This window comes from Myotis lucifugus, unplaced genomic scaffold (genome assembly GCF_000147115.1).
Source record: "Myotis lucifugus unplaced genomic scaffold, Myoluc2.0 scaffold_60, whole genome shotgun sequence".
Classification (NCBI taxonomy): domain Eukaryota; kingdom Metazoa; phylum Chordata; class Mammalia; order Chiroptera; family Vespertilionidae; genus Myotis; species Myotis lucifugus.
The window spans coordinates 626,427-653,754 of NW_005871108.1; the positions used below are offsets into that span (position 1 = coordinate 626,427).

A 27,328-nucleotide genomic window follows, 5' to 3' on the forward strand; every position below is an offset into this window, starting at 1 on the left:
TTGGAGGTGCCCAGATGAGGCCCAGCTGTGAAGCAATGCAAGCTGCTGTGGGGCCTTGGTTCTTCTCTTGGAAGTTCTGGGTCTGTCTGGCCCAGCTGCAGTTTGTTAGGTACTTTTCAGATTGCAAAGGGCCAGGGCATTCATATGCAAAAGCTTCTGCAGCAGCCTGGGTGGGGCGGGGTCTCGGAATAAACAGGGCACAGCAAGCAGCTATGGCTGATCCTCAGCCCTGCCCTAAGGGGCCACATGTCTCAGTGTCCCGGTAATTGCTGCAAGCACCTCTGAGGGAAAGCCGCCCTCAAGTTCTGAGTTATGCCTGCTGCCAGACAGTCCAGTTTCTCCCCGTATGAGTCCTGGGTCCCCAGAGACTTCCCGGAACTGGAGTTCAGAGCAGTCGGGAGCTTGTGACTCCCTTCCGATTCAAAAAGACAGCCACGTCCTCAGGTGCCAGCCCCTTTCCGCGTGCGCTCGAGCCTCTGTACCTCTGCACTTTACTTCCGCAGCTCCTCTGAGTCTCAGTGTGCTTTTCTCTTTCCTTCTAGTTGTAGAATTTCCACTCAGCCAGCCTTCCTATAGTTCTGGATAATGTTCGTTTTGTCTTTGCATTGTATTTTTGAAGTGGTTGTGGGAGGCAGCAATTTCCGGTGTTTACCTATGCCACCATCTTGGTTTCTCCACAATAAGCAGTTTTTCTTTAAATAAAAAATTAAATATTTACTATAATTAAAATAATCCTTAAGGTAGGAATGAAGATCTCACCATTTTTCATCATATGATGGAGAATGGCAATTCTCAGCTGAGAGGCTTACTGGGACTTCCCCCTCAGTTGAAGAGAGCTTAATTGCATCCCTTCCTAGAGGGCACCCTGTGTCAAAAGATTGACTGGACTGGGAGTATAAAGACACAGCCTCGCCTGGCTGGTGTTGCTCAGTGGTGGAGGGTCAACCTATGAACCAGGAGGTCATGGTTCGATTCCCAGTTAGGACACATCCTGAGTTGCGGGCTTGATCCCCAGTGTGGAGCATACAGGAGGTAGCCAATCAATTGTCTCTCATCATTGATGTTTCTATCTCTCCCTCTCCCTTCCTCTCTAAAATGAATAATATATCTTAAATGAATGAAGAAATGAATTCTTTTCTTTGTATTTTCCTGGAATTAAAATATCCTTTCTTGGGTAAAATGACATTTATAGTAACTGGAAGTTTATTTAAAATTATTTTTCCTTGGAAAAATAAAGTATACGATTATTTTTTAAAAGGTTGTTGACCTACAATGCCTTCAGTGTAGGAATCTCTGGACCACAGGACCCATTGAAGACCACACAATCTTGTAATCCATCAGACACTGAGTAGAGATGTGTTCAAAGTTTTGTAGAGAAGTCAGAGCAGAGAAGTTCCCCTCTGAGGTCTTGTAGACAGAGAGACATGGGTTCAGATAACAGAAAACATATACCAGCTATGGACCTTGGGCAACTCACTAACACTCTGAGCCAATTTCCTCCTCTGTAAAATGGGAATCATGCTACCCCAAAGAATTGTGGGGCTTTAGAGAGACCAGTTTATGAGCGTACACAGGGTCTGGAACAAGACTGTGTGTGATACAGACCCTTTTCTTCCTTTGCTCATTGAGGAACTTTCACCCTCTGCGTTTTCCATCACGGTGAAGTAATTACATCGAAAGCTTTTCCAGGGGCCTGGCTGCCTGAACACGTTCTCAGACTTTTCTCAGTAAAAGTTCCCCACTTGTAGGCTGGCATCTGGATCCAAGAATCTCTTTAAAGACAGCAAAATCAGCATTTGCTTCAAAGTTGGGGACATGCTGGAACAAACCCTAATGTAATTGAAACCTGGCCCTGATACTAAAATCAGACCCTAATTTTTTTTTTTTTTTTTTTTTTTTTTACATCTTTCAGGACGTAACAGCAAGTCTCTTCACAGACCTCCAGGGACACAAGACCAAGCCATCCATCTCAGACTGATATTAAAGGCACAGGCAGGTCCAAAAGGCAGACAAATAAAATCCAGCTATCTTCTAAAATAGTTCTTTAAACATGTTAAGCCATTTATACTTCTTTGTAATATAAACTAGTTTAAGGAAGAAATAGACAGTCCTTTATTAAACTAATAAAATGTAAATAGAAGTAAAAAGAAAGGAGAAGGCAAGTGACTAAGAACATGACTTTTACTGATATTTTATTTTTAGGGCCCATACTCTGGGCCTGCAGCTTCTTGGTTTTCATGTTGTACAGGCACAATCAGTGGGTCCAACACACTCATCAGGCTAATGTTTCCCTCAGATGCCTCCTCACACCAGAACTACCCAAAGCATCCTTTTCCTGGTGTGTCTTTGGGTCTTTTTCACCCTCTCTTCTGTCTTTCACATTTGTTCAGCCGTTTTCAATAATCCCAGGTGGTGATTAGTGAACACCTCTAATAATCATGGCTGTTTCCCAACTGTCAGGCCCAGGATTGCACAGAGAAAGAATACAAAATGCCCCTGACATTATCACAAAAATGTAAATCCTAGATTTTCACAACATTCATACATCTCTCAGGAACCTGAGCACTATGTTAAGGCAGTCACATCATAGCTCAGTCGTGAGACCAAGACACAATGAACTTTTGCCCAAATAATAAAAAAAATATATTAAAATGCCTGTGAAATAAATTTCATTTATTATGCAGATATGTATATAATCTGAATTTTCTTAATACTCACAGTAGAGAAGTTCAGGTTCTGTGCTACATAAAAGAATATGTCCTAAAACAATCTAAAGAATATGGAGTAGTATTCGAGTGTGTAACTTTATAAATGAACATATTAAGTGCACACATACTCTAAACAAAGCATTGGGGGGAAAAAATTGCAAACACACTGTATTGCCACTGCTCAAAATACACATTATAAGCATTCAAAGAATGATGAAATGAATTTAGATATAAACCACAGTAATACTTTCCTTTCAAAAAGTCACAAATAACTACAGTGGGGCCTTGACTTACAAGTGTTCCGACTAACGAGTTTTTCGAAGTACGAGCCGTCTCTCGGCAGATTTTTTGCTTTGAGTTGCAAGCTAAAATTCGGATTATGAGCCAACTTTAGATACCCCACCACTGGTTGGCGCAGTGAACGTCACAGTGAATACCACAACATCAGCCCAGCATCACATGTCTCACTCGTTCACTTTTGATTTGACATACGGGTAATTTGAGTTACGAGCTCCATCATGGAACGAATTAAACTCGTAAGTCAAGGCCCCACTGTATTGTAATAAAAAAGGATGCAGATTTATCCTAAAATTCATCCCCTTGGTATTTTGAGTCATACCAAAAATTCTTAATGGATTCACTAAAATAAGTATTCTGATTTAAAGTCATATTTGAAAACTGTTATTGACTTAATACTTCCTACTGTGAATTCTCTGATATTTTACATTTAATTTTGATTAAAGTCACTTTCAAGTACAAATTCTCTGGGATTTTCTGAAATACGATTTGGGGAATAGGTTTTTCATCATTTTTCACAAAGGTAGAATTTCTCTCCAGTATGCATTGTCTGATATTCAGAAAGGCTTTAGGTCCAGGTAAAGAGTTTGCATATTCTTTAACATTTTAAGTTTTTCTCCAGTCTGAACACTCATGTGGCAGTTAAGATGTAAATGCTAAAAGCAGTCTTTGCTGAACTTTTTACATTTGCATGGCTTCTCTGCACTAGGAAATCTCTAAAGTACATTGAGGCTTGAGCAATGATTAAAGGTTTTGCCACATTGTTTATATTTTTATTCTTTCAGTAAATTACGTGATATTGACTAAGGTTTCAACACTGGGTAAAGGCATTATCACAAGCTCTACACTTGTAAGGCTTCTCTTTGGTACAAATTCTTTAATATTTAGTGAGGTTTGGACAATGGTTGGAGGTTTTCCCATATTTATATTTAGTTTGTTTCTATTCACTATGAATTCCTTAGTATTGAGTAAAGCTATACCGAGGTTAAAGGCATTGTCACACTTTATTTAAAAATATGTTCCTATTGATGTTAGGGAGGAGAAGAAGGAAGACAGAGAATCACTGATTGGCTACCTCCTGCATGCCCCCTAATAGGGATAGAGCCTGACCCCGGGTATGTATCCTGACCAGGAATTTAACCATGACCTCCTTGGTTCGTAGGTCCATGCTCAACCACTAAGCCACACTGCCAGGCGTTGTCACTCTTCACATTTGTAAAGCTTCTCTCAGGTATGCATTCTCATATATTTGGTAAGGTCTAATCCAGTGGTTCCCAAACTTATTTGGCCTACTGCCCCCTTTCCAGAAAAAATATTACTCAGCGGCCCCTGGAAATTAATTTTTTTTAAATTGTAATAGCAATTAAACAGAAAGATATATGTATTAATGTTTCTGCCCTTTTCGTAAAATATAGTAAAGAAAGGTGTAAATTAGAAACATTGAAGTTTGAAATTATGAAACTATTTATTGAACTCAGAATAGAAAGGTAATACAAAAAAGTTAAAACAAATGCACCTGTGGCCATCACCGCCCCCCTGGATCGCTGCAGCGCCCACCAGGGGGCGGTAGCGCCCACTTTGGGAATCACTGCTCTAATCAATGTATATGGGCCTTGCCACATTGTTAATGTTCGTAAGCCTTCTCTCTAGTATGACACCTCCAATGGCTAGAAAGGTTTGAACATAATTTATAGGCTTTGCCACATTCTCTACATTTATCAGGGTTTCTGTTCTATATGAATTCTCTGATGTCTAGAAAGGGCTGAAGACCAGCTATAGGCTTTGCCACATTCTCTACATTTATAAGGCTTCTCTCCAGAATGAATATTCTGATGTTGAGTAAGAAGTGACCCTTGGGTAAAGGCTTTCCCACATTCTCTACATTTATAAGGCTTCATTTCTGTATGAATTCTCTGATGATGGGTAAAGGTTGAACAACACCTAAAGGCTTTCCCACATTCTCTACAAATATGTGGCTTCACTCCAGTATGCACTGCCTGATGTTGAGTAAGATGTGAGCCCTGGGTAAAGGCTTTGCCACATTCTCTACATTTATAAGGCTTCTCTCCAGAATGAATTTTCTTATGTTGAGTAAGATTTGAGCTCGAGGAAAAGGCTTTGCCACATTCTCTACATTTATAAGGCTTCTCTCCAGAATGAATTCTCTGATGTTTTGTAAGATTTGAATTCTGGTTAAAGGTTTTACCACAATCTCTACATTCATAAGGCTTCTCTCCAGTATGAATTCTCTGATGATTTTTGAGACTTGAACACTGGCTAAAGGCTTTGCCACATTCTTTGCATTTATAAGACTTCTCTTCAGAATGAATTCTCTGATGTTTTGTAAGGCTTGAACACCTGTTAAAGGCTTGCCCACATTCTTTACATTTATAAGGTTTCTCTCCATGATGAATTCTCTGATGTCGAATAAGGCTTGAATAAGCGTTGAAGGCTTTGTCACATCCTCTACATTTATAAGGCTTCTCTCCACTATGAATTCTCTGATGTAAAACAATATGTGCATGCCACTTAAAGGCTTTATCACATTCTTTGCATTTGTAAGGCTTCTCTGCAGTATGGATTTCCTTATGTATATTTAACTTAGAAGACTGACTAAACACTTTCACATAGTGAATGCATGGGAGAAACTCCTCCTCAATATGAGTACTTTTATGTTCAGTAAGATTTGATGATTGGCTGGAAGACTTGGCACATTCAATAAAACTTTCTGTCTTCTCTACAGTATGAATACTCTGAGGTATAAAAATATCTGAGTTTTTTTCAAAGACTTTAGGCCATTTATACTTGTACTGTGGAAGTTGAGCTCTTTGATGGTTATTAGAATTTGACCCTTGGTTGAAGTTTTTCTGAGATTCATTGCATTGGTGACTTCTCTCTTCATTATAGGTACTCTGATAATGATTTAAGAGTGAAAAAGTTTTAATTAGGGCTCTAGTATCATTGCACATGTACAGTTTTTTCGAATTACCTATTCTGATACCATGACAGCTATATATATATCTTGCACATTTTTGGAAATTAAAGACTCTGGAAAAATAAATATTTCCCCATGAAAGAATAATACAAAATTGCTTAAGGGATTTACAAATTCATTTATAACTTGTATCTTCATTTTTAAAATATCTCATTTTTAGAAATATTTGACTGTTTAATCAAATGCTACATTAAATCATTCAAAAATTATTTCCATAATGAACTATGTGACTTCTCTGTAATTACAAATTTTACTTCAGAGAATATGTATTCATCTATTTATTTTAATTCTCATATGAGGACATGTTTCTTGATTTTTAGAGAGAAAGAAAAATCGAAGTGAAAGAGAAACATTGATCGATTGCCTCCTGCCTGCACCTAGAGCAGCGACTGAACCCTAAACCTACATGTGTCCTGACCAGAATAGAACACACAACATTTCAGAATATAGGGTGACACTGCAACCAACTGAGACACAGCAGCCAGAGCAGAGGATATGTACTTTTAAAAACATTCCTTTAGTCTTTATGTTCAGAAACACATTGTTCTGCCAATGAAACTGATATCAAGTAGAAATTTTCAAAATGTTTAAATCCTTAATCTCTTTAGGCAACAAGATTTTATTAAGGGTAACTGTCCCACTTTGGCCACATCCATCATGACTAACAAGCTTTTTTCTATTCATATTCCCCTGCATATTACAAAACTTTCATTCAGTGTAAATTCTCAATGCCACATCAGTGATATCTTACCTGTAGCATTTTCTGGAATGACACTTCTACACCTGACTTTGGCAACAAATCCTGGATAACCTGAGAAGACATAGCTGAAATATAACAAATTAATTATAAAATACACTCAGGTAAATATTCTTTAAATTTTAATGTACAGAATTAATACCTGCAAGAAGACTTCAGTGAGATTGAAGAATAGGAAGCACAAAAACTTTCTTCCTCCATGGAGATGCTAACTTACCAACAATTACTGACCCAATTATCTCCTAAAGTACTTCAGAAGCGACTTCAAAGACCACAATATCCACCAGAAAGCATAAAATAAAAATATCATAACGAAGAGGGGGGAAAGTTACCTACACTTACCCACAATAACTGCTCACCCTTTCTGACACACTACAAAATATCTATGGGATAACTCCCAATTCTCAGTTTCTCCCAGAAGAGAAATAAGTAAGTGTATTGGGTTTCCGTTTGTCTGAATTTTTTGTAAATACCCGAGGGATTTTTTCGTTTTTGAATAAAACAGATTTCTATAGAAATGAAATATACTGAGCATACATTGTGGTGGACTACTAAGTAAAAAAGTTAGTAATTGTTCAAGCACCAGAAAGACTGCAATGCTGAAGAAGGACATCAGGAATGGGAAGATATCATGAGCTCTAAATAAAAGCAAAGTATGTTTTAAACTGGGAAGTTACACAAAATACACACAGGCTTCTGGTCAAGATGGCGGTGTAGGTAATTATAGCGTTGGCAACCTCCCACAACCACACAAAAAATACAACTAAACTACAGGAAAACCATCATTCAAAACTGCCTGAAACCTAGCTGAATGAAGTTCTACACGTAAGGATATAAAGAAGAAGGCTTATCCAGACTGGTAGGAGGTGCAACGCCACAGAATGGACTGGGCCCATGTGCTGGATTAAAATCACCAGCTATATGTTTCTATCTCTCTCCTTCTCCCTTCCTCTCTGAAATAAATAAAAATATATTTTTAAAAAACAAAAATCACCAGCAATATATCAGCTGCAGAAGTCACATCTGAGGAGGGAAAGGTCCCAGACCCACAGAACGCCTGTCAGCCCAGGGTTCCAATGCCAAGAAGAGCTGTCCCCATTACTCTGGCTGTAAAAACTAGCAGGGATTGTGCCTCAGTGAAACAGAGAGCTGATGGAGTCCTAGGCAGTTCCTCTTAAAGATTCATGCTCTGACTTACTCATATTCATGCCCTGTGAGCTCCAGCACTGTGGTAGCAGCTCGAATGGCACCAGGGACATACAGGTTGGAACTCAAGTCTCTGGTATAAAGACAAGAGCTACAGAAGGAGCTTTCTCCCAGGCATAAGTCTTGGTACAAGCCTTTGCTCCTTTTCTGAGCCCTTCACCCACAGAGCTGGCAAACAAGACCCATAGCTACGTCTCCATCAACCTGGCTCACACTTTTCAACCCACCCTGAAGATTTCCTGAGATCCACCCCATCAACGTCTGGGACCACCAAAGCTGTTTCCAGTGGCTTTTCCATACAAACAGCCTGAATTGCCTTATGCTTCAATCTTTACAAAAATTTCTCAAACAAGCAGGATTTGGCCCCAGTGTACCACATCACTCTTGCTAAGTAGCCCCAGCATGGAAACTATGTAATGTCTAATTACTGGGGTGTACACCTGACATGAATATAATATATTGGCAACTACAATTGAAATAGTAAAAAAGGAGTTACACACACACACACACACACACACACTGATTACACTTTCCAGAATAGGTTTGACAGGCAATGAACAATCTATCACAGCTGATTGTTATTTGTTTACTCCTGTACAAAGCAAGTTCATAAAGAATGAGATGGCAGCTGTTTCTAATGACCTGGAATAGTAACAAAAGATCACAAGGTTTAGGAAGAAACAGAAAAACAATCCAACCAGAGGAACAACATATATCTCCATAAATTGGCCCTAAGTTAATGAACATCTGTTAATTACGTAACAAAGCTGTGAAAACAAACACATCTTAAAGAGGCTCAATTGGAAAATATAGCGAAAAAAATTAAAAAATATATTACCATCAAAACTATGCATGAGAAAAATAATAATACAAACAGAGGAAAAGTATAAAAAAAGAACCAAACAGATATTGGGAGCTGAAGAATATAGTTAGTACCTGAATTGAAATATACAATAAAAACATCAGAAACAGACTTCATCAAGCAAAATGAAGAATAAGACAACTTGGAAACTGATCCACAGTGTTCCTGGGATGTGGGAACCAAATTCCACTATCTCAACCACTTCCCTCCCAAATTACTCAGAGGCAGAAAACAAAACTTTAAACGTAGTTTAACGTAAAATTCCTCAGCAACGTGCACAGACTTCCCCAGGTTCACCAAGAAATGCAAGAGTAGCCAGGTCATGCCACCCTCACACTGTTAGGGCAGGTCTTTGGCTCTCACTGTAAATGCGAAGGAAGATCATAGGAGCACAAGGGAACCCTTACATGGTGCCAGAGAGTAAGTGTTGAAGAGAATCTGTCCCTTGAAGACAGAAACAGAAATAAACCTGACCCTCTCCAAAATCATTTCTATTGCAGCAGATCTTTCCAAAACATATTATAATATCTGACTTCCTCCATAACCTTGGCCTCTCACTTGGGTCATCCGCTTCCTTGATTCCCACCTACCTGGCTGGCTGGATACTGTCTTTTTCCTCTTCAACTCCCAGGGCCCCTTCATGTGCTCCAAAAAGGTGACCAGGTCTGGCTTAGACACACCTGTTTATTAGAAAAGGGAACATGAAAAAAAAAAAACCAAGATGGCGGCATAGGTAAACACCGGAGTTTGCTGCCGCAAACAACCACTTCAAAAATACAACTAAAAGAGGGAACAAACATCACCCAGAACCACAGGAAGGCTGGCTGAGGAGAGATTCTTCAACTAGAAGGAAAGAGAACAGCATACCGAGGCTCAGAGGAGGCGCAGTGTGGAAAATACAAAGGTACGGAGGTGCGCGTGGAGCTGGCTGGTGGCTGAGGGCGCGGTTGTCGTTTTCAATCAGGAGGGAGTCTCAGACTCTGAGCTCCAGATCCGGGCGAGTCTCTAGGGACTCAGTCTCAAATGGGAGAAGCGGGATTGTCTGGCATCAGTCGGAACGTGAGGGCAGCTTTCTCTCCGAGGTTTGCAGCGGTTGCTGGGGTTCTGAGAAGCAGAGCCTCTGGGAACGGGACTGAGAGCAGCCATAACTGCTCCCTCCGCCCGCCCTGTTGATCCTCTGCGACCCGACCCGCCCAAGCACTGTGCATAGCCATTTGCCGGATAGCCTCAGGCAAAGGCTAGATTAGCACCTCTCCAGAGGACAGAAGTATTCCCACTGCAGATACAGCTGATTCTCACAGCCAGTCGGCCTGGTGGTCAAATCCCTCTAGTATTAACTACAACAATCAAGGCTTAACTAGAACAAGACTGCACACAAAGACCACAAGGGGGTGCACGAAGAAAGCATAAAAAATGCAGAGACAAAAAAACATGACAGAAATGGAGGATATAGAGCTAAAAAACGCACTTTTGAGGTCTTTCAATAATTTGCTAGAAGCTGCCGATAAACTCGATGAGAGCCTCACGAAATCTAATGAGACCCTCGATGTTGTGATAAAGAACCAACTAGAAATTAAGCATACACTGACTGAAATAAAGAATATTATACAGACACCCTATAGCAGACCAGGAGCGCAAGAATCAAGTCAAAGATTTGAAATGCGAAGAAGCAAAAAACACCCAACCGGAAAAGCAAAATCTAAAAAGAATCCGAAAATACGAAGATAGTGTAAGGAGCCTCTGGGACAGTTTCAAACGCACCAACATCAGAATTATAGGGGTACCAGAAGATGAGAGACAGCAAGATATTGAAAACCTATTTGAAAAAATAATGACAGAAAACTTCCCCCACCTGGTGAAAGAAATGGACTTACAGGTCCAAGAAGCGCAGAGAACCCCAAACAAAAGGAATCCAAAGAGGACCACACCAAGACACATCATCATTAAAATGCCAAGAGCAAAAGACAAAGAGAGAATCTTAAAAGCAGCAAGAGAAAGAGACTCAATTACCTACAAGGGAATACCCATACGACTGTCAGCTGATTTCTCAACAGAAACTTTGCAGGCCAGAAGGGAGTGGCAAGAAATATTCAAAGTGATGAATACCAAGCACCTACAACCAAGATTACTTTATCCAGCAAAGCTATCATTCAGAATTGAAGGTCAGATAAAGAGCTTCACAGATAAGGAAAAGCTAAAGGAGTTCATCACCATTAAACCAGTATTATACGAAATGCTGAAAGGTATCCTTTAAGAAGAGGAAGAAGAAGAAAAAGGTAAAGATACAAATTATGAACAACAAACATGCATCTATCAACAAGTGAATCTAAAAATCAAGTGAATAAATAATCTGATGTACAGAATGAACTGGTGATTATAATGAATCAGGGACATAGAAAGGGAATGGACTGACTATTCTTGGGGGGGAAAGGGGAGTGGGAGATGCGGGAAGAGACTGGACAAAAATCGTGCACCTATGGATGAGGACAGTGGGTGGGGAGTGAGGGAGGAGGGTGGGGCGGGAACTGGGAGGAGGGGAGTTATGGGGGGAAAAAGGGGGAACAAATGTAATCTGAACAATAAAGATTTAATTAAAACAAAAAAAAAAGAAAAGGGAACATGAGTTCAATGGAGATTCTCCAATTACAATCTAGTACTGTGCTCACATGAGAAAAATGGACACTGTAGAATATCAGAATATTCTAGAAAATTATTTCCCAAAATAGTATTTTCTGACAGCACCTTTACTATACTAGAGACAACATTTAAATTTTTTGATCCTGAGTTCCACTACCAAATACATCAGGAAGCCTTTCTGTTCTGCACCAGTAAAACAGGAAAGCCTTTCTGTTCTGCACCCCAACTTCATTCCTTAAGAACACGGGTCTGTCTGAAATTCTATCATAAAAAGCGGAGGCTCTAAGCAGACACTGTACTAATGAAGAAAACAAAACCCTATGGGTGGAGTACAAAATCTTGAAAGTGATCCTCACCCAGGAATACCAGGTTCCTGTAGTTCTGCAACATCACATCCGCGTACAGTTTCCGCTGAGCTGGGTCCAGGCACGCCCACTCCTCCTGAGAGAATTCTATGGCCACATCACTGAAGGTCAACTGTCCCTGTAATTAAAAGGGGGGAAAAGCATTACTCTATTGACCATGGGCAGAGGTCATAAGGTCACCCAAAATGAAAACAGAGTTAATGGAATTGGTTTGGGGTGTGTGTGTGTGTGTGTGTGTGTGTGTCTATGTGTGTGTGTGTATGTGTGTTTCTTTAATAGAGTTGGTTTTGATCTAGGAAAGTATCCTGAGTTATCCAATGGCATCACTTTGACACTAATATTCTCTAATGTATTTTGAGAAAGGATGGCATATGATCCACAAAACCACTGTAGAAGCTTTACTTTTCTGGAAGAGAAATTTTAAAAATAAAGACCCCAACACAGGCATATCCATTTTTAGTGCTTTGTTTGAATCACACAGGATCAAGTGTATATATTTCTTAGCTGGAGAAGTCATTCTGAGTGAGCACAGTGTAGCGCTTTTAAATTTTTTAATGAGTTCTGGATGCGGTGTGAGCTTCCACATGTTTAACCAGCTCACTTATAACTATAGATGCCAATGTGCTGGTCCATGTGCCAAATCTTTAGACAGCACAGAAGAAAACACAGGAAAAAAATTCATATACAAGACTTTGACTGAACAGTTTTAAGGAATTTACAGGTCTCACAGATTAGTAAGCCTAGCAACCACAACTGTTTTAACAGTTTTTTATATATTAACTCATAAATCTCAAAAGTAATCAAAGAATAACATCATTGTTCCCTTTTTTTAAATGTATTTGTTGACTTTAGAAAGACAGAAAGGGGTAAGGAGAGAGACAGACATAAACGTTGGTGAGAGAGAAACATCAATAAGCTAACTCCTGCACACCCCCTACCAAGGATTGAGCCCTCAACCCGTCATGTGCCATCACTGGGAATTAAATCAGTGACCTCTCAGTGCATGGGTCAACGCTCAACCAACTGAGCTAGGGCTATTCATCTTTTTATGAGAATATTTTACAAAACATCCAGAAAATGGTAGAGCCTGGGTGTTATTCCAAACTTTATCTGGAATCTGTCAAAAAGAATACAGACCAATACATAGACACAACCCTCATGAATGTTTACAGCTGTTATAATTGAAAAGAACAAAAACAATGCCCTGGCTGGTTTGGCTCAGTGGATAGAGTGTCGGCCTGTGTACTAAAGGGTCCCAGGTTCAATTCTGGTCAAGGGCACACGCCCAAGTTGGGGGCTAGATCCCCAGTAGGGAGCATGCAGGAGGCAGCCGATCAATGATTCACTCTCATCATTGGTGTTTCTATCTCTCTCTCCCTGTCCCTTCTTCTCTGAATCCAATAAAAATATATTTCTTTTTAAAAAGAATATAAACAAGAAGATAAGAAAGAGCTCAAATAATAATATTTTTTGCAAAAAGGCAGACATAGAAATGGAAACTATGTACACAAAAAATACGACATAAAATAATATTTTCATGTCAATAAAATTACCCTGAAATAAAATAAACATTAATGTCAATGTGTTAATCTCACAAATCTCTTTGTGAATCATCATCTTGTTACTTTATAAACACAAAAGGAAGGCAAACACACCATAATATAAAATACTAGCGCTATTGATTATTAGCCTACATATCACGTCTATCCGATTAGGCCAGCTGAGAGAACCTTGAAAGTAGAAGAAAGTATCTTCCTCCCACATAATGGCCATTAATTTATGGTGAGATTTCATTTCGTATAGGGGACCTGGATGGACACAACAGACAGAAAGCTGTGGACAAAAATGCAGGGGTAGCTGACTTTATCTGCCTCCTAAAGGCCTGCTTCCTTGCAGATGTTGAAACTGTTGACCCACATGAGCAGTTGATGAAGGCTTAACTGCTACATGACCTTCCTGGGGTGGCTCTAGTGAACTACACTGCCATCTCTCCCCCACAGCGCAGGCGCTAACAACCAGACAACCCCACTGGAAAAGGAAGTAACTGCACCCTGAAATGGAAATCTCCACCAGCAGGCCTTTTTCAAACCACCCTCCTATGTGTCCCAAGCTTGTTAGGGCCACCAAGCTGCGCCTGCCCCTCAGCAGCTCAGAGGACCTTCCTTTCTTCTGTGTTGTCTCCCTTATGATCGAGCATAAGCCTAAGAAAATTTCCCAAGAAATTTCTCTGGAGGTTCCTCTTGATTTCTAACTTGGGGAACCCAAAAAACCCCAAGGGGACAGTCACATTTTAAAGAGGGAACTTGGACAATCACAAGAAAAAAAGTAAGCAGTTGAAAACAAATTCCTGTTGCAGGATCATCAGAAATAGAGAAGCAAAAGTCTGCACCACCTACATCCATAAACTTGAGAAGGAAAAGCAGACACAGAACTGACCCAAGACAGAGCGTTTACCTGAGAAGCAGCCATATTGTCCTCTTCCTCCTCCTGCTCTGGGTTGTTTTCTCAGGCGACTTTATGTTGACCAATCACACCTGCATCTTGAGCATATGCCGTGCTTCCACCACACTCACAGGCAAGACTTGAAATGCTGAAAAATGTCACACTCCCCTGTCCTTTGTCACAGGAGAGATTAAGAAAAAGTGAGATCCTACATTAAGACCAAAGTGTAAGTTTTTCTCTCTTATAATCCTGTGCTCTCCTATCCCACAGACATGCACAATTTCCAACCCAGCAATGAGAATGTGGGCTGCACTTCTGTTCCTCCAAACTCAAAAGAGAACCCTGTTACCTCCCCTGGACCAAAGCCAGCTCTCAACTCTCACAAATGCACTGGGGCAGATAGCTCTTCTGATAAATACTAGCCTCCCTTTTGAATCACCTGGAGCACCACACTAAACCAACAACCCAGACCAGTTGTTCAACTCTGTGGGGGAGGGCACAATAATGTTACTTCTTACAATTCATCAAAGGGTCTAATAGAAGGGGACCATCTAGCTAAGCATTTCTTCTACAGCTTTAATGTGCATACAGAACCATTGGGGATCCAGGTCCCTCTAAAAAGTTATGATTCTGTAGGTCGGCAGTGAAGCCCATGAAATAGCATCTTTACCTAGTGCCCTGGTGCAGGTGACCTGCTTTAGGTAGCACTGGGTTAGAGATACTAGACCCAACATATCTGAGACCTATGAGTAGTGTGAAGGATTGGGGTAGGAACTTCTAGAGGGCAGGCTCCTAGGGAGGAACCCTGGAGATGGAGTTGTCCTGGAATGGGTTTAGCTAGGTCTGTAGCTACTGTGCAGATGCAAACAGGGGAGGGGAAAAAAACTTGGTGGCAACAGGATTCTGTGAAAATCCTGTCCTCAGAATTCTTCCAAAATGACCCTCAGTCCCCAGTTCTTTGCCCACACCCCTCCCAGGGGACACATGGTATTGTTATGCCCAGATTTCAAGATCCCCAAAAGACCATACCAGAGAGCCAGCGGAGTCCGATGCAAAAGCAAAGAGTCTTTATTCGAGCTAGCTCGGCTCCCCGACCACACTCACCGATGCAATGGCAAGCCAAGTGGCAGAGAGAGAGAGAGAGAGAGAGAGCGAGAGAGAGCGCGGGAGAGAGGTTTTATAGTAAGGGGAGGAGAGAGGACTGTGGGCCCTGCCGATTGGCCAGGGGCAAGTCGGTGTCTCGTTACACAGGATGTGGTCATCTCCACGGCGCGCACTTCCCTTGACTGTCATTGGTTAGTTTAAAGAAATCAGGGGTGGGACTAGCAGAGGCTTGGGCTTCCGGGAAGAAGCCCCGCTGAGCACATGGCTGCCCAAAAATGGAGGACACAGGGTAATATGGAGGGCGTAGTCCTCACCCTTTCAGTATAACAGGCCTCATCCCGTCCATGGGTGAATGGAGCCTCAATCCCTAAGGGACAAGGGGCAGAAAAGTGTTTCCATCACAGCTGCATTTGCAAATGAACTAAAGGAGCATACTCTAGAAGCCTCTCAAGACATGAGATTCCTTATACCACATTCATGTTCACTTTCTCTAACTGAACCCTAAACACATTTTAATCATTGTTCTTATTAATGTTTTATTATAGTAAGAACACAACATGAGATCTTTCAATAAAATTTTTGAAAATATATTTTTATTGATTTTAGAGTGAAGAGAGATACAAACATTAGTGATGAGAGAGAATCATTGATCGGCTGCCTCCTGCACACCCCCTACTGGGGATTGAGCCCACAATTTGGGCATGTGCTCTGACCATGAATCACACAGTGACATCCTGGTTCATAGGTTAACGCTCGACCACTAAGAAACACTAACCAGAATCAATAAAATTCTAAGTGCACAAGACAATAATGTTAACAGCAGGCAAAATGTTATACCGTGGATCTCTGAAAACTTATTTATCTTTGATAAATCAAAATCTTTATCCCTGAACAGCAACTCCCATTTCCACTCTCCTTTGCCTCTGGCAATGTTAATCATCCTCTAATCTTTGTTCCTGTGAGTTTGACTGTATTGTGAGAATTCTGAAGCTGGATTTATACAGGGTTATATATTAAAAGTACTTACTAAGTTTAAAATCTATAAACTTAATAGTCATATTATGAAATTTGAGAAAAATATGATTAATACAAATGACTCCCAAATTTGATAGAGTTTAACAATTATTATGAAAAAAATAGAAAAAAAATTCCTGAAACATAGCAGATTCACTATAAAACCTTAGAGCAAGCCCTACTAGGTGTACCTATTAATAATAGCGGATTTTGTAAACAAAGAAAACACCATAATTTCAAGAGAAACATCAAAAGTTCTTTATTCAAGGTAATGTCCATCACTAGCTACACATTGCCCCATCTTTCAGGTTTTTAGTAGATACCGTCACAATAGAACTTTTCTTGTTTTGAGGCAAACCATTCAGAGACCCAATTTTCCACTTCTTCATATGTTCTCAAGTACTGCTCAGAAAGTGCGTGTGCCATCTATTGGAACAAATGGTAATCTGAAGAAGCAAAGTCTGGTGAATACAGTGGGTGGGTTAATACTTCCCAGGCAAGATCTTTTAACGTGTCTTTCACTGGTTTTTGAAGTGTGTAATGTTGCGTTATCATGAAGCAAAATGACTTTGCCCTGTCTTCTGGCAAATTCTGGTCATTTCACGATCAAAGAGTGGTTCAAATTGATTATTCGTTGTCAATAGCGATCAATATTAATGGTTTCACCTGGTTTTAGAAACTCATAATACACCACACCTTCCTGATCCCACCAAACGCAGAGCACTGTCTTTTTTCCAAAGCGATTTGGCCTTGCAGTGGATGTTGATGGTTGACCTGGATCAACCCATGATTTTGTGCATTTGGGATTCTCAAAATAAATCCATTTTTCATCACCAGTCACAATTCGATGCAAAAAAGACTTTCTTTCATGCTGTTGAAGCAACATTTTACTGATGACTTTTCAGTTTTCCATTTGTCTTTCATTCAGTTGATGTGGCACCCATTTTCCTTCCTTTAAAGTCTTTCCCATTGTTTGTAAATGATCGGAAATTGTCTGCTGGGCAATGTTTAATCTTTCTGCAAGTTGTTTTTGAGTTTGACATGCAATCTTCATCCAATAATGCTTGTAATTGTTCGTCTTCAAACTTTTTCGTTTGACCTGGGCGTTCTTTGTCTTTCACATCGAAATCATCACTTTTCAAGCATTTACACCAGTGTTCACAAGTATCTTGAGATGGAGCATGTTCACCATAAGCTTCCCGAAATATTCAGCAGCACTTTTCTTCAAAATAAAGTAATGAATTAAAATGCTCTTTTTTTGGGACGAAATTCGACATTTTTAAGTGTAAAAATATCTATGATGTTAACACCTTCAGAAAATTTGACATATGAAGTTTTTAAGCTTGTTGTCAATACAACAAAATAGCATGCATATCAAATCGCATATATAACAATATATGTGTAACACCATCTATTGAAAAAAATTCGCATTATTAACCGGTACATCTAGTAAATCTTCATGGGGAAATTTATGCTTTTAATAGCAGATAAACAGGTCAATAGACCCACATTATTATTTTACTAACATTGTTCTCAGGAATAAAAAATTGCTACCTTATCTCTCTATGCATATCTCTGTGTCCAGATTTCCCCTGTTAAGAAGGAAAACAGGCATATTAGAGGAGGGCCCACTATTAATGCCCTTATTTTAAGTTGATTATATTTTGTTTTATTGATTTCAAAGAGGAAAGGAGAGGGAGAGAGGCTGCCTCCTGCATGCCCCCTACTGGGGATCAAGAAAGCAACCTGGGGATGTACTCTTGACCGGAATGGAATCCGGAACCCTTCAGTCCTCAGGCCCATGCTCTATCCGCTGAGCAAAACCAGCCAGGGCAAGTGGATTATCTTTTTAAGGTAATCTTTAAATAAGGTAATATCCCTATTTTTAAGGTAATTTTTTAAGTAGGGTAATATCCCAAGGCAGTGGATAAGATTTCAACATATGATTGAGACCCAACTGAAGCCTTACATGAAAAGTTTATGGGGGTGGGTGTCTAAGTGTGTGTGTCTATGAAATTTTATTAACCATGTAGCTTTGTTTAAATCAGAACCACAAACCAGATCCTTAATTGGAGCTGCCTTCTAACAACTCCTATCCCTAACCAAGGACAACCACTAATCTGTTCTCTATACTGATCTGGTTGGATTTAATTTTGATAACTTTATAATTTTCAAACAATTAATTATGAAATCACAAATGTGAATTAACCCAATCTTTTATTTAACTGAATATATATTTACCATAAATAGTTCTATTTCAACAAATAGTCAATATTTAAAGAAACTTATGCCAGGTATTGCACATCCTTTTCCCCTACTGTGTTCTGAAGAATCAATATGTATCCTCCACTGAAAGCACATCTCAACTGAGACTGGCTACAGTTCACAAGCTCAACAGCCACAGCAGGGGACTGGCTGCCATATTGGATGGGCCAGCACTACAGTATCAACATGGAAGTATTTTATGCAATCTGAGGGCAGACTGTGCCCTGTAATACTCAACCTTTTCATTTCTTTGATGCTTTCTTTGAGGTTATGTATATAATCACCTTTGTAACTAAACATGGTCTTAGGAAAAGAAAAGATTTTTTTTTCTAGGATCAGAGTCAAGTGGGTGTGTACATACACTCCCAACTTTATATCATGGTGTTACTCAGTCTTTTTGTCCTTGTTGTATTTGTCTAAAGATGTGTCAGGTTCTGAGAGAGGAATTAAAAAGACTGTCACTCTCACTCTAACTCTAAACATATGTTTCTCAATTTGTTCCCACATATCCATTCCTTTATGTCGTTCATCTTTAGCTTTGTCCATCACTTGTACATACATTTACTCATCCAAGATTAACCATCTCCTTGGTGCCTGGCATTAGAGACACAGACCAGAACAAGACCAAGGCCTTGCACATGTGGGCAGCCATCTTAATCAGGAGACAGATAATAAATAAGCAAACAAATAAATAAACAGAAAAGCATCTGAGTCCAGAGAAGCCCAATGCAGACAAGTTAAAACAGCGTGGAAAACTCACTGAAAGTTGGGAACAAGGGAACAGCCACGGCAAAGGCCCTAAGGCAGAAACCTGCCTATGTGTTTAAGGAACAGTGCGGAGGCCCCTGTGCCTGCAGCTGATGCAGGGAGTGGGAGAGAGCAGGAGATGGAGTGTAGAAGGAGCAAAGGGAGCCTGACCTGTGGGCTCCAATGGGCCATCTTAGCTTCATACACTGCATGTTTTATTATCTATCCATTCACTGAAATATTTCATGTATTGAAACTATTAGAATATTATCTAACGAGCTCTAACTAATAGGTTCTGGCAATGAATTAGACACATAAGGTTCTTGTCACCCCTATAACTCTCATAGGATAGTAAAGAAGAGGAATAAACAATTTGATGGAAAAACAATAGAAAACATTTTTCCAATTACAACATAAAATGCAACCATCCTAAGGGCCAGGCTGTTCTAAGCTTTTTCTGCAGAGTCATTAATTCTTGTGACAACATTACATGGTAACGACTGTGCCCATTTTACCAATGTGGAGCCTGAGCCACAGTGCGCCAGGAGTACTCCCGAGGTTACACAACCAGCACCAGGCAGGCCTTTCTTTCCTTCCCTGTCCTAGCACTTCTCCTCAATCACCACCTACCTCTCTTCTCTCGGACTCCTCCTCCCTACAATCCCCAAAAAAACCCAGGGTCTGGGGGAATGCAGCCCTTACAATCCCTCAGGCCCCTCTGCTCCTGCTGCTAGTACCTGCTTGATGCCTGCACTGGTGAAGGAAGAGGTGGAGGGGCCCCCAGGAAACCAATGCTGCATTATGGCTGCCTACCTCCTGCAGCTAGTGGGTGCTAACTTGTCTTGGTGAGTTCCTCATTAAACTGAGGATCCAGGACACTGTTGAAGGGACAGGTGGAATGAGAGGGCTGTAAGCAGGGAAGGGTAGGTCAACTCTGGATAAAGACCCCTTTAAGGCTATGAGATTGGGACAGACTTGATGGTAGAAACTTGAGACCAAAGAGGAGGCTCAAAGAAGGCTGAGGGACAGAAGATAGAAGCTAAACCAGCTGAAACCATGGAGATGGAAAGGAGAGAATGGGTCAATTCAGGGGTCTGAAACCAGGAGAAAGAGGGATAGAGATCAGGAGTGGGGCACTTGTTGGTATAGAGGACCCTGGGTCTTGTCCAGTGACTGAGTGGACAAAGGGAAAGCTGGGTAATGAGAAAGATGAGGAAAAGACAGTGAGCTCAGTGGGAACTGTGAGTGTAAAGGGCCACCAGGGAGATACTTGGGTCCACAGTCTATAAGCCAGGAGAGTATGGGAAGGGAAGGGAACCCTATGCAAAGCCCTCCAAGAGTGAAAATTCGAGACACCCAAGATGGCGGCATAGGTAAACACCGGAGTTTGCTGCCTCGCATAACCACTTCAAAAATACAACTAAAAGACGAAACGGACATCACCCAGAAGCACAGGAAGGCTGGCTGAGTGGAAATTCTACAACTAGAAGGAAAGAGAAAAGCATACCCAGACTCAGAGGAGGCGCAGTGCGGAAGTAAAATACTAAGGTTCGGAGTGCATGCGGAGCAGGCTGGCGGCTGAGGGTGCGGTTGTCGTTTTCAATCTGGAGGGAGTCTCAGGCTCTGAGCTCCAGTTCCGGGCGAGTCTCTAGGGACCCAGACTCATACGGGAGAAGCAGGACTGTCTAGACTCGGTCAGAACCCTAGGGCAGCTTTCTCTCCGTGGGGCTTGCACCTATTACCGATTACCGGGACACTGAGAAGCAGAGCCTCTGAGGGCAAGACTGAGAGCAGCCATAACTGCTAACCCCGCCCTGTTGATCCCGTGGGATCTGCCCTGCCCAAGCCCTGCAGGGAGGCTTTTGCTGGAAACCTCAGGCAAAGGCTAGATTAGCACCTCCCTAGAGTTCCAGGAGCCAGGAAGCCCAGAGGTCAGAGTGGGACCATCCAGTTTGCAGCTCCGTGGAAACTTAAAGGACACACTCAGGGGGCAGACTCAGTGAGCACCAAAGCCCCATTGAAGCAAGTCTTGCCCCAGAGGGGTGCCTCCAGCACAGAAGTTCTCCCACTGCAGACAGAGCTGATTCTCACAGCCAATTGGCCTGGAGGTCAATTCCTCCCAGTGATAACTACAACAATCAAGGCTTAATTACAACAAGACTGTGCACAAAGCCCACAGGTGGGTGCACCAAGAGTGTCTAACTCAGGTAATTGGGACTCTTAGCACAGGAAGGCACTCTATCGACACAGCGAAGCATAAAAATGCCGAGACAAAGAAACAGGACACAAATGACAGAAATGGAGGAAAGCAAACTGCAGGATATAGAGTTCAAAACCACACTTTTAAGGTCTTTAAAGAACTGTCTAGAAGCCGCCAATAAATTTAGTAAGGCCCTCGAAAAGACTGGTGAGACCGCCGATAAATGTATTGAGATCTTCAAGAAATCTAATGAGACCCTCGATGTTGTGATAAAGAACCAACTAGAAATTAAGCATACACTGACTGAAATAAAGAATATTATACAGACTCCCAACAGCAGACCAGAGGATTGCAAGAATCAAGTCAAAGATTTGAAATACGAAGAAGCAAAAAACACCCAACCAGAAAAGCAAAATGAAAAAAGAATCCGAAAATACGAAGACAGTGTAAGGAGCCTCTGGGGCAGCCTCAAACGTACCAACATCCGAATTATAGGGGTGCCAGAAGAAGAGAGAGAGCAAGATATTGAAAACCTATTTGAAGAAATAATGACAGAAAACTTCCCCTACCTGCTGAAAGAAATAGACTTCCAAGTCCAGGAAGCACATAGAACCCCAAACAAAAGGAATCCAAAGAGGACCACACCAAGACACATCATAATTAAAATGCCAAGAGCAAAGGACAAAGAGAGAATCCTAAAAGCAGCAAGAGAAAGAAAATCAGTTACCTACAAGGGAGTACCCATACGAATGTCAGCTGATTTCTCAACAGAAACTTTGCAGGCCAGAAGGGAGTGGCAAGAAATATTCAAAGTGATGAGTACCAAGAACCTACAACCAAGACTACTTTATCCAGCAAAGCTTTCATTCAGAATTGAAGGTCAGATAAAGAGCTTCACAGATAAGAAAAAGCTAAAGGAGTTCATCACCACCAAACCAGTATTATATGAAATGCTGAAAGGTATCCTTTAAGAAGAGGAAGAAGAAGAAAAAGGTAAAGATACAAATTATGAACAACAAACATGCATCTATCGACAAGTGAATCTAAAAATCAAGTGAATAAATAACCTGATGAACAGTATGAACTGGTGACTGTAATAGAATCAGGGACATAGAAAGGGAATAGACTGACTATGCTTGCGGGGGGGAAAGGTTGTGGGGGGTGCGAGAGGAGATTGGACAATAATCGTGCACCTATGGATGAGGACAGTGGGTGGGGAGTGAGGGCGGAGGGTGGGGTGGGAACTGGGTGGAGGGGAATTATGGTGGGGAAAAAGAGGAACCAATGTAATAATCTGAACAATAAAGATTTAATTTTAAAAAAAAGAAAAAGAAAAAAAATAAATAAATAAAAAATTTTAAAAAAGAGTGAAAATGCTCAGGGTGTTCCAGTAACTTTGGTCAAACTGCGCTGGGTGTGGGTGAACCTTTGAAAAATGCCACAAGAAAACCAAGACCTCAAACACCAGGCAAAGCTGCTGGGACTTCCTACTCAGGGCAGCAGCATCATGGGACCCCTGTGATGGAAGAAAGAACCTGGGAACAGGTGTGGGGGCAGGAGGCAGGTGGATTGAAGGGCGTGCGGGTAGTAAAGTCCCAGTGGGTTCCTGATGAGCACAGAGAGCTCTAACAAGAAACACTTTGTAGTGATCACTTGCACACACAGCACCTCAGTGACACAGGTCTTGTGCTGGGCTTTCTACATATTCACACACTTAATTGCAAAGCTGGAGCCTTTATTATCCTACTTCAGAAGCTGAACCCAAAGCACCTGGAGGTAAATAATTTGCAAAAATTCATAGATTTTACTTGACTCTGAGCCTTTTGCTTCCAGCATCTGAGCCTTTCACTCGTCTACCTCAATTGCCTGATCTGTCCAAAAGACACTGATAATACTCCTTCCATCATAGAATTGTCTGTCCCCAGGTCTTTTAAAGAAACACAATCATTTTCTGCATCTTTTCCAGGAATTCACAGAGAATTATTTAAAATATATAAAATGATGCACACAAATTTTGGCGCTGAAAACTTTGAAAAAAATGTTAGCTATGGAATTAGATTGATCAAATTCCTTCACCATAAACAGATGAGCTCTCTTGGAACAAAGTTTCATGTCCATCCTTCAACATTTTCAGAGAATGGAGAAAAAGGATTTAAAGGAATATCATTGAAGCTTACAGCTCACTAATTTAACAAATCATATAAATGGAATTTTAAAAACTGTGAATATTATACTAACTCACTAAAACTAGGTTCTCTCAAGAACATAGCCATCCTTACTAAGTGTACACTGAAATAGCCTAATATATCATTTATATGCACCAATGGATGTTCCCACATGTTATACAGGAAAGAAAAAATACAAAGCATATAATCTAAAGTAGGTACAATATATTCAGAAGGGAAAAATTCAAATTTTTAAAAATATAATGTCTTCCAGGGTTAATTGTGTTTTTCTAAGCTACCTTGTATTTAGAAAAGAATGGTAAGAGCTGATTATGAGATGTCACCAATGCTTATTTTGGAAGTAAATGAAAATTTACAAAAAAAGGAAAATTCAACAAAGATTTATTTCAAATGCTTTTTATTTTTTAATTCTTTTTTTTTTTTTTTAGTAATCACCCGAGGATATTTTTCAATTGATTTTTAGAGTGAGTGGAAGAGAGATGGAAAGACGGAGAGGAATATCAGTGTAACAGAAACACACTGACTGGTTGCCTCCTGCACAAGACCCGAACAGGGCCCCGCCCTGTGAGGAGCCTGCAGCCGAGGTACGTGCCCTTGACTGACTGGAATCGAACCCAGGCCCCTTCAGTCAGCAGGCTAATGCTCTAACCACTGAGAAAAAGTGGCTAGGACTAACTATGTTTTTTAAAAACAATCAAATATAACAGCAGTAGAAAGGAAAGAGTAAACCCATTTCAAAGAAATAAAAGACCAACACTTTTAATACTCCTTGAAAAAGCACCATGTGGGGATAGACTTGGTCATTCTTGTCCCAGTTCACTTCGCTAATCCCATCCCAGGAAATGGGAAGAGACCCAGGACTGACTGAGACAAGACTCTCCCCTCTGGCTGAATAAGGGCTGCAAATGAAAGCTGTCTGCTGACGCAAATAACCATTTTATCATTTATAAAATGAGCAAGCCTTATAAACTGGACCTTTGCAATTCTCATTTGCATCTGCAAAACTGAAATACAAATATTAAATTAAATAGGTCATAAAGCCACAAGTCAACACATCACAACTTAACACCCACATCCATCAGTTTTCCACTCACCCAGAACTGGGTTCCCTTCCTCCTCCACTTCTGTTTCTCAATCCTTTAGGTCGCTCTCTTTCCTTTGCTTCTCTCCACTGTCCTTTCCTGTGTTTCCCCTTCGCTCCTGTCTCCCCTTTATTCTACTCCTTTCCTATATCCGTTCCGTGAAATTACTGGAACCGTCACCTTCAGTAGCCCTTTCTCCCTAATCTCTCTGATTGTTCCCCACCTTTCTCCCCCATCCCTGTGTCCCTTCTGCTTCCCTTCTGTCTTTCAGGTTCCACCTCTCCTGCCAGACTCCCTGGCACCACCGCCTGGCTAAGAGCACGGTGCTGATTCTTTTTTTTTTTTTTTCATTTCCCCTTAAGATTTTATTGATTTTTTAAAGAGAGGAAGGGAGAGGGATAGAGAAACATCGATGAGAGAGAAACATCGATCAGCTGCCTCTTGCACGCCCCCTACTGGGGATGTGCCCGCAACCAAGGTACATGCCCTTGACCCTAACTGAACCTGGGGCCCTTCAGTCCTCAGGCCGACGCTCTATCCGCTGAGCCAAACCGGCCAGGGCCACACAGTGCTGATTCTTGCTGGGCTCGGTCATCCCTTCCTCCCTTCCAGCCCCTGCACTGGCCTCATCCAACTTTTCCCCCTGACTCTCTCCATCTCAGGTACCTCGCCCTTCGGGGCCCCACCTCTGCTAACCAAGGGCTCCTCACCCTTTTGGTCCCCTTCACGTCTGTACAGCTCCCCCCTTTCCTCCATGGTCTCTATTTGTCCTCCAGTTACCACTTTCCCGAGTTCCTCTTTCATACCTACAGTCTGTTAGCAAGGACCTTCCACGTCCTCAACTTTGCGGAATCCTCTTGGGCCCCCTCACTGATCCGGCCTCATACCTACTAAGTGGGACGTGGGGGGCGGGGGTGGGAGCAACTGGAAAGGGGGGTGTCTATACTCCCAGGCCAGGGAGGAATCCGGCTCTACAGGCCGGGAACTCGAGGCTGCAGAGGGAGAGAGGGTTTGACTCCATCTCCCATCACTTTAATGGCCTGGGGGGAGGGCTGGCCCGTGAACGGTTTTAGCAGGAAAACCACGCGCGGGCGGTGCGCAGGGGCCCCGGGAAGGCAGACCGCAGGCAGAGAGGACTCCACAGTTTCAGCCACAGGGAACGCGGGTCTCAATCCCGCAGCGAAGCCCTCGGGGTCAGAGGTCTCACCGGGACGCGAGACTTACCGCTGATGGGAGGCGGGTTCGGGGTTTCAAGGTCTCCTCGGCCCCCGGGCTTCACACGTGCAGGGCTGTGGGCTGAGATGCTGAAGTTTAAAGGAGAAAGACCAAAGGTCTCAGACGCCACGGTTACCTCCCCTCCGCACCAGCCGCTTCCGGGTTCGGAAGTAACTGCGCCTGCGCGGGGCGACAAAGAGGGCGTGGTGGGGCTCGGGGCGGCCAGGGCTCCGGGGACAACGAGAGGGCGGGGCGGGGCCGAAGCGGGGGGGGGCGAGAACTGGGGTTAGACTCGGAGGCTGCACCTGGGGCGCTTGGTTTGGGCTGAGCCCCAGGCACTGGGGAGGCGCTGGAATGCGCTGTGGCTAAGGGTGGGCGTTGCGTGCAGGCGGAAAAGGTGGTCGGGCTGCGGCCCACAGTCGGGTTTCGGGTTCGACGGTGGAGCCCAGCCCCCAGGATGATGACCAGGGTCAGCGTCGCCAGGGATGCTAACTGGGTCCTGACTCCTGTCCTCTTGCCTCACAGTTTGTATTTTCTGAATTCTGAACCTGTGCAATTTCTATTGTGCCCTGTAAAGCAGGAATACTCCCTGCCCATTTTAAGTTGATATTTCAAACTGTTTAATGTAAAATTTGGCAAATATGTACCACTTAAGTTGAAAGCTACAATGTCTTTGTTTTAACAGGATGAAAACGGATTTGCTCAAAACTTCTGTTGGAAAGTGGTGCACTCACCTGTGGGGACTGTCAGAGATGCCAGCTGAACTCCAGCTCTGTGGTCTGGGAACCTGGACATCCAGTTGTGGTGGAGCGATGACTGAATCGAGCAACGAACCAAATAAGTAGTTTAATGAAGCAAGGAGTGCAGTTGTCTGTGCAGGAGATGCAAACTTGAATGTAAAATTCAAAATTCTACCTTTGGGAAACAGGCCCTCGCAGACCAACATCTATCAGAACACCATTTCCATTCCCATTCCCCACTCACCCTGTGATGTCCTGGGTCAGTTGCAGAGAATTGTATAAGGACAAAACCTGGAGGGATGAAGCATGTCATAATTTAGGTCACCATCCAGGCTTTTTAGAAAATATGCAGCAATAACTTTTACAAAATAGATATAAATTGTATTGTTTATATGTTATGAGGGGAATGATAAATTCAAACACATTTATTGAGATAAATGTTTGTGACATGGTAATTCATTTGTTATTGACTTCTCTATACAATTCAATTCCAAATTTACTTAATG

At 41.8% G+C, this 27,328-nt stretch overlaps 1 protein-coding gene across 2 annotated transcripts; it reads right to left on the reverse strand.

Moving 5' to 3' along the window:
• Positions 1–2,182: 2,182 nt before the first annotated feature.
• LOC102436765 (zinc finger protein 595-like) lies at positions 2,183–26,256 on the reverse strand. Of its 2 annotated transcripts, none has more exons than XM_023754325.1 (6): positions 26,092–26,256; positions 14,282–14,442; positions 11,819–11,945; positions 9,416–9,505; positions 6,752–6,825; positions 2,183–2,453 (listed from the first exon to the last, which is right to left on the reverse strand). In XM_023754325.1, exons 2-6 carry the CDS (start codon positions 14,294–14,296, stop codon positions 2,430–2,432), a joined length of 330 nt encoding a protein of 109 aa, XP_023610093.1. In that variant the 5' UTR covers positions 14,297–14,442; positions 26,092–26,256; the 3' UTR covers positions 2,183–2,429. The 2 variants fall into 2 exon arrangements, with proteins under 2 accessions (XP_023610093.1, XP_023610092.1); XM_023754324.1 differs by lacking the exon at positions 2,183–2,453 and adding an exon at positions 4,583–5,917.
• Positions 26,257–27,328: the final 1,072 nt, after the last annotated feature.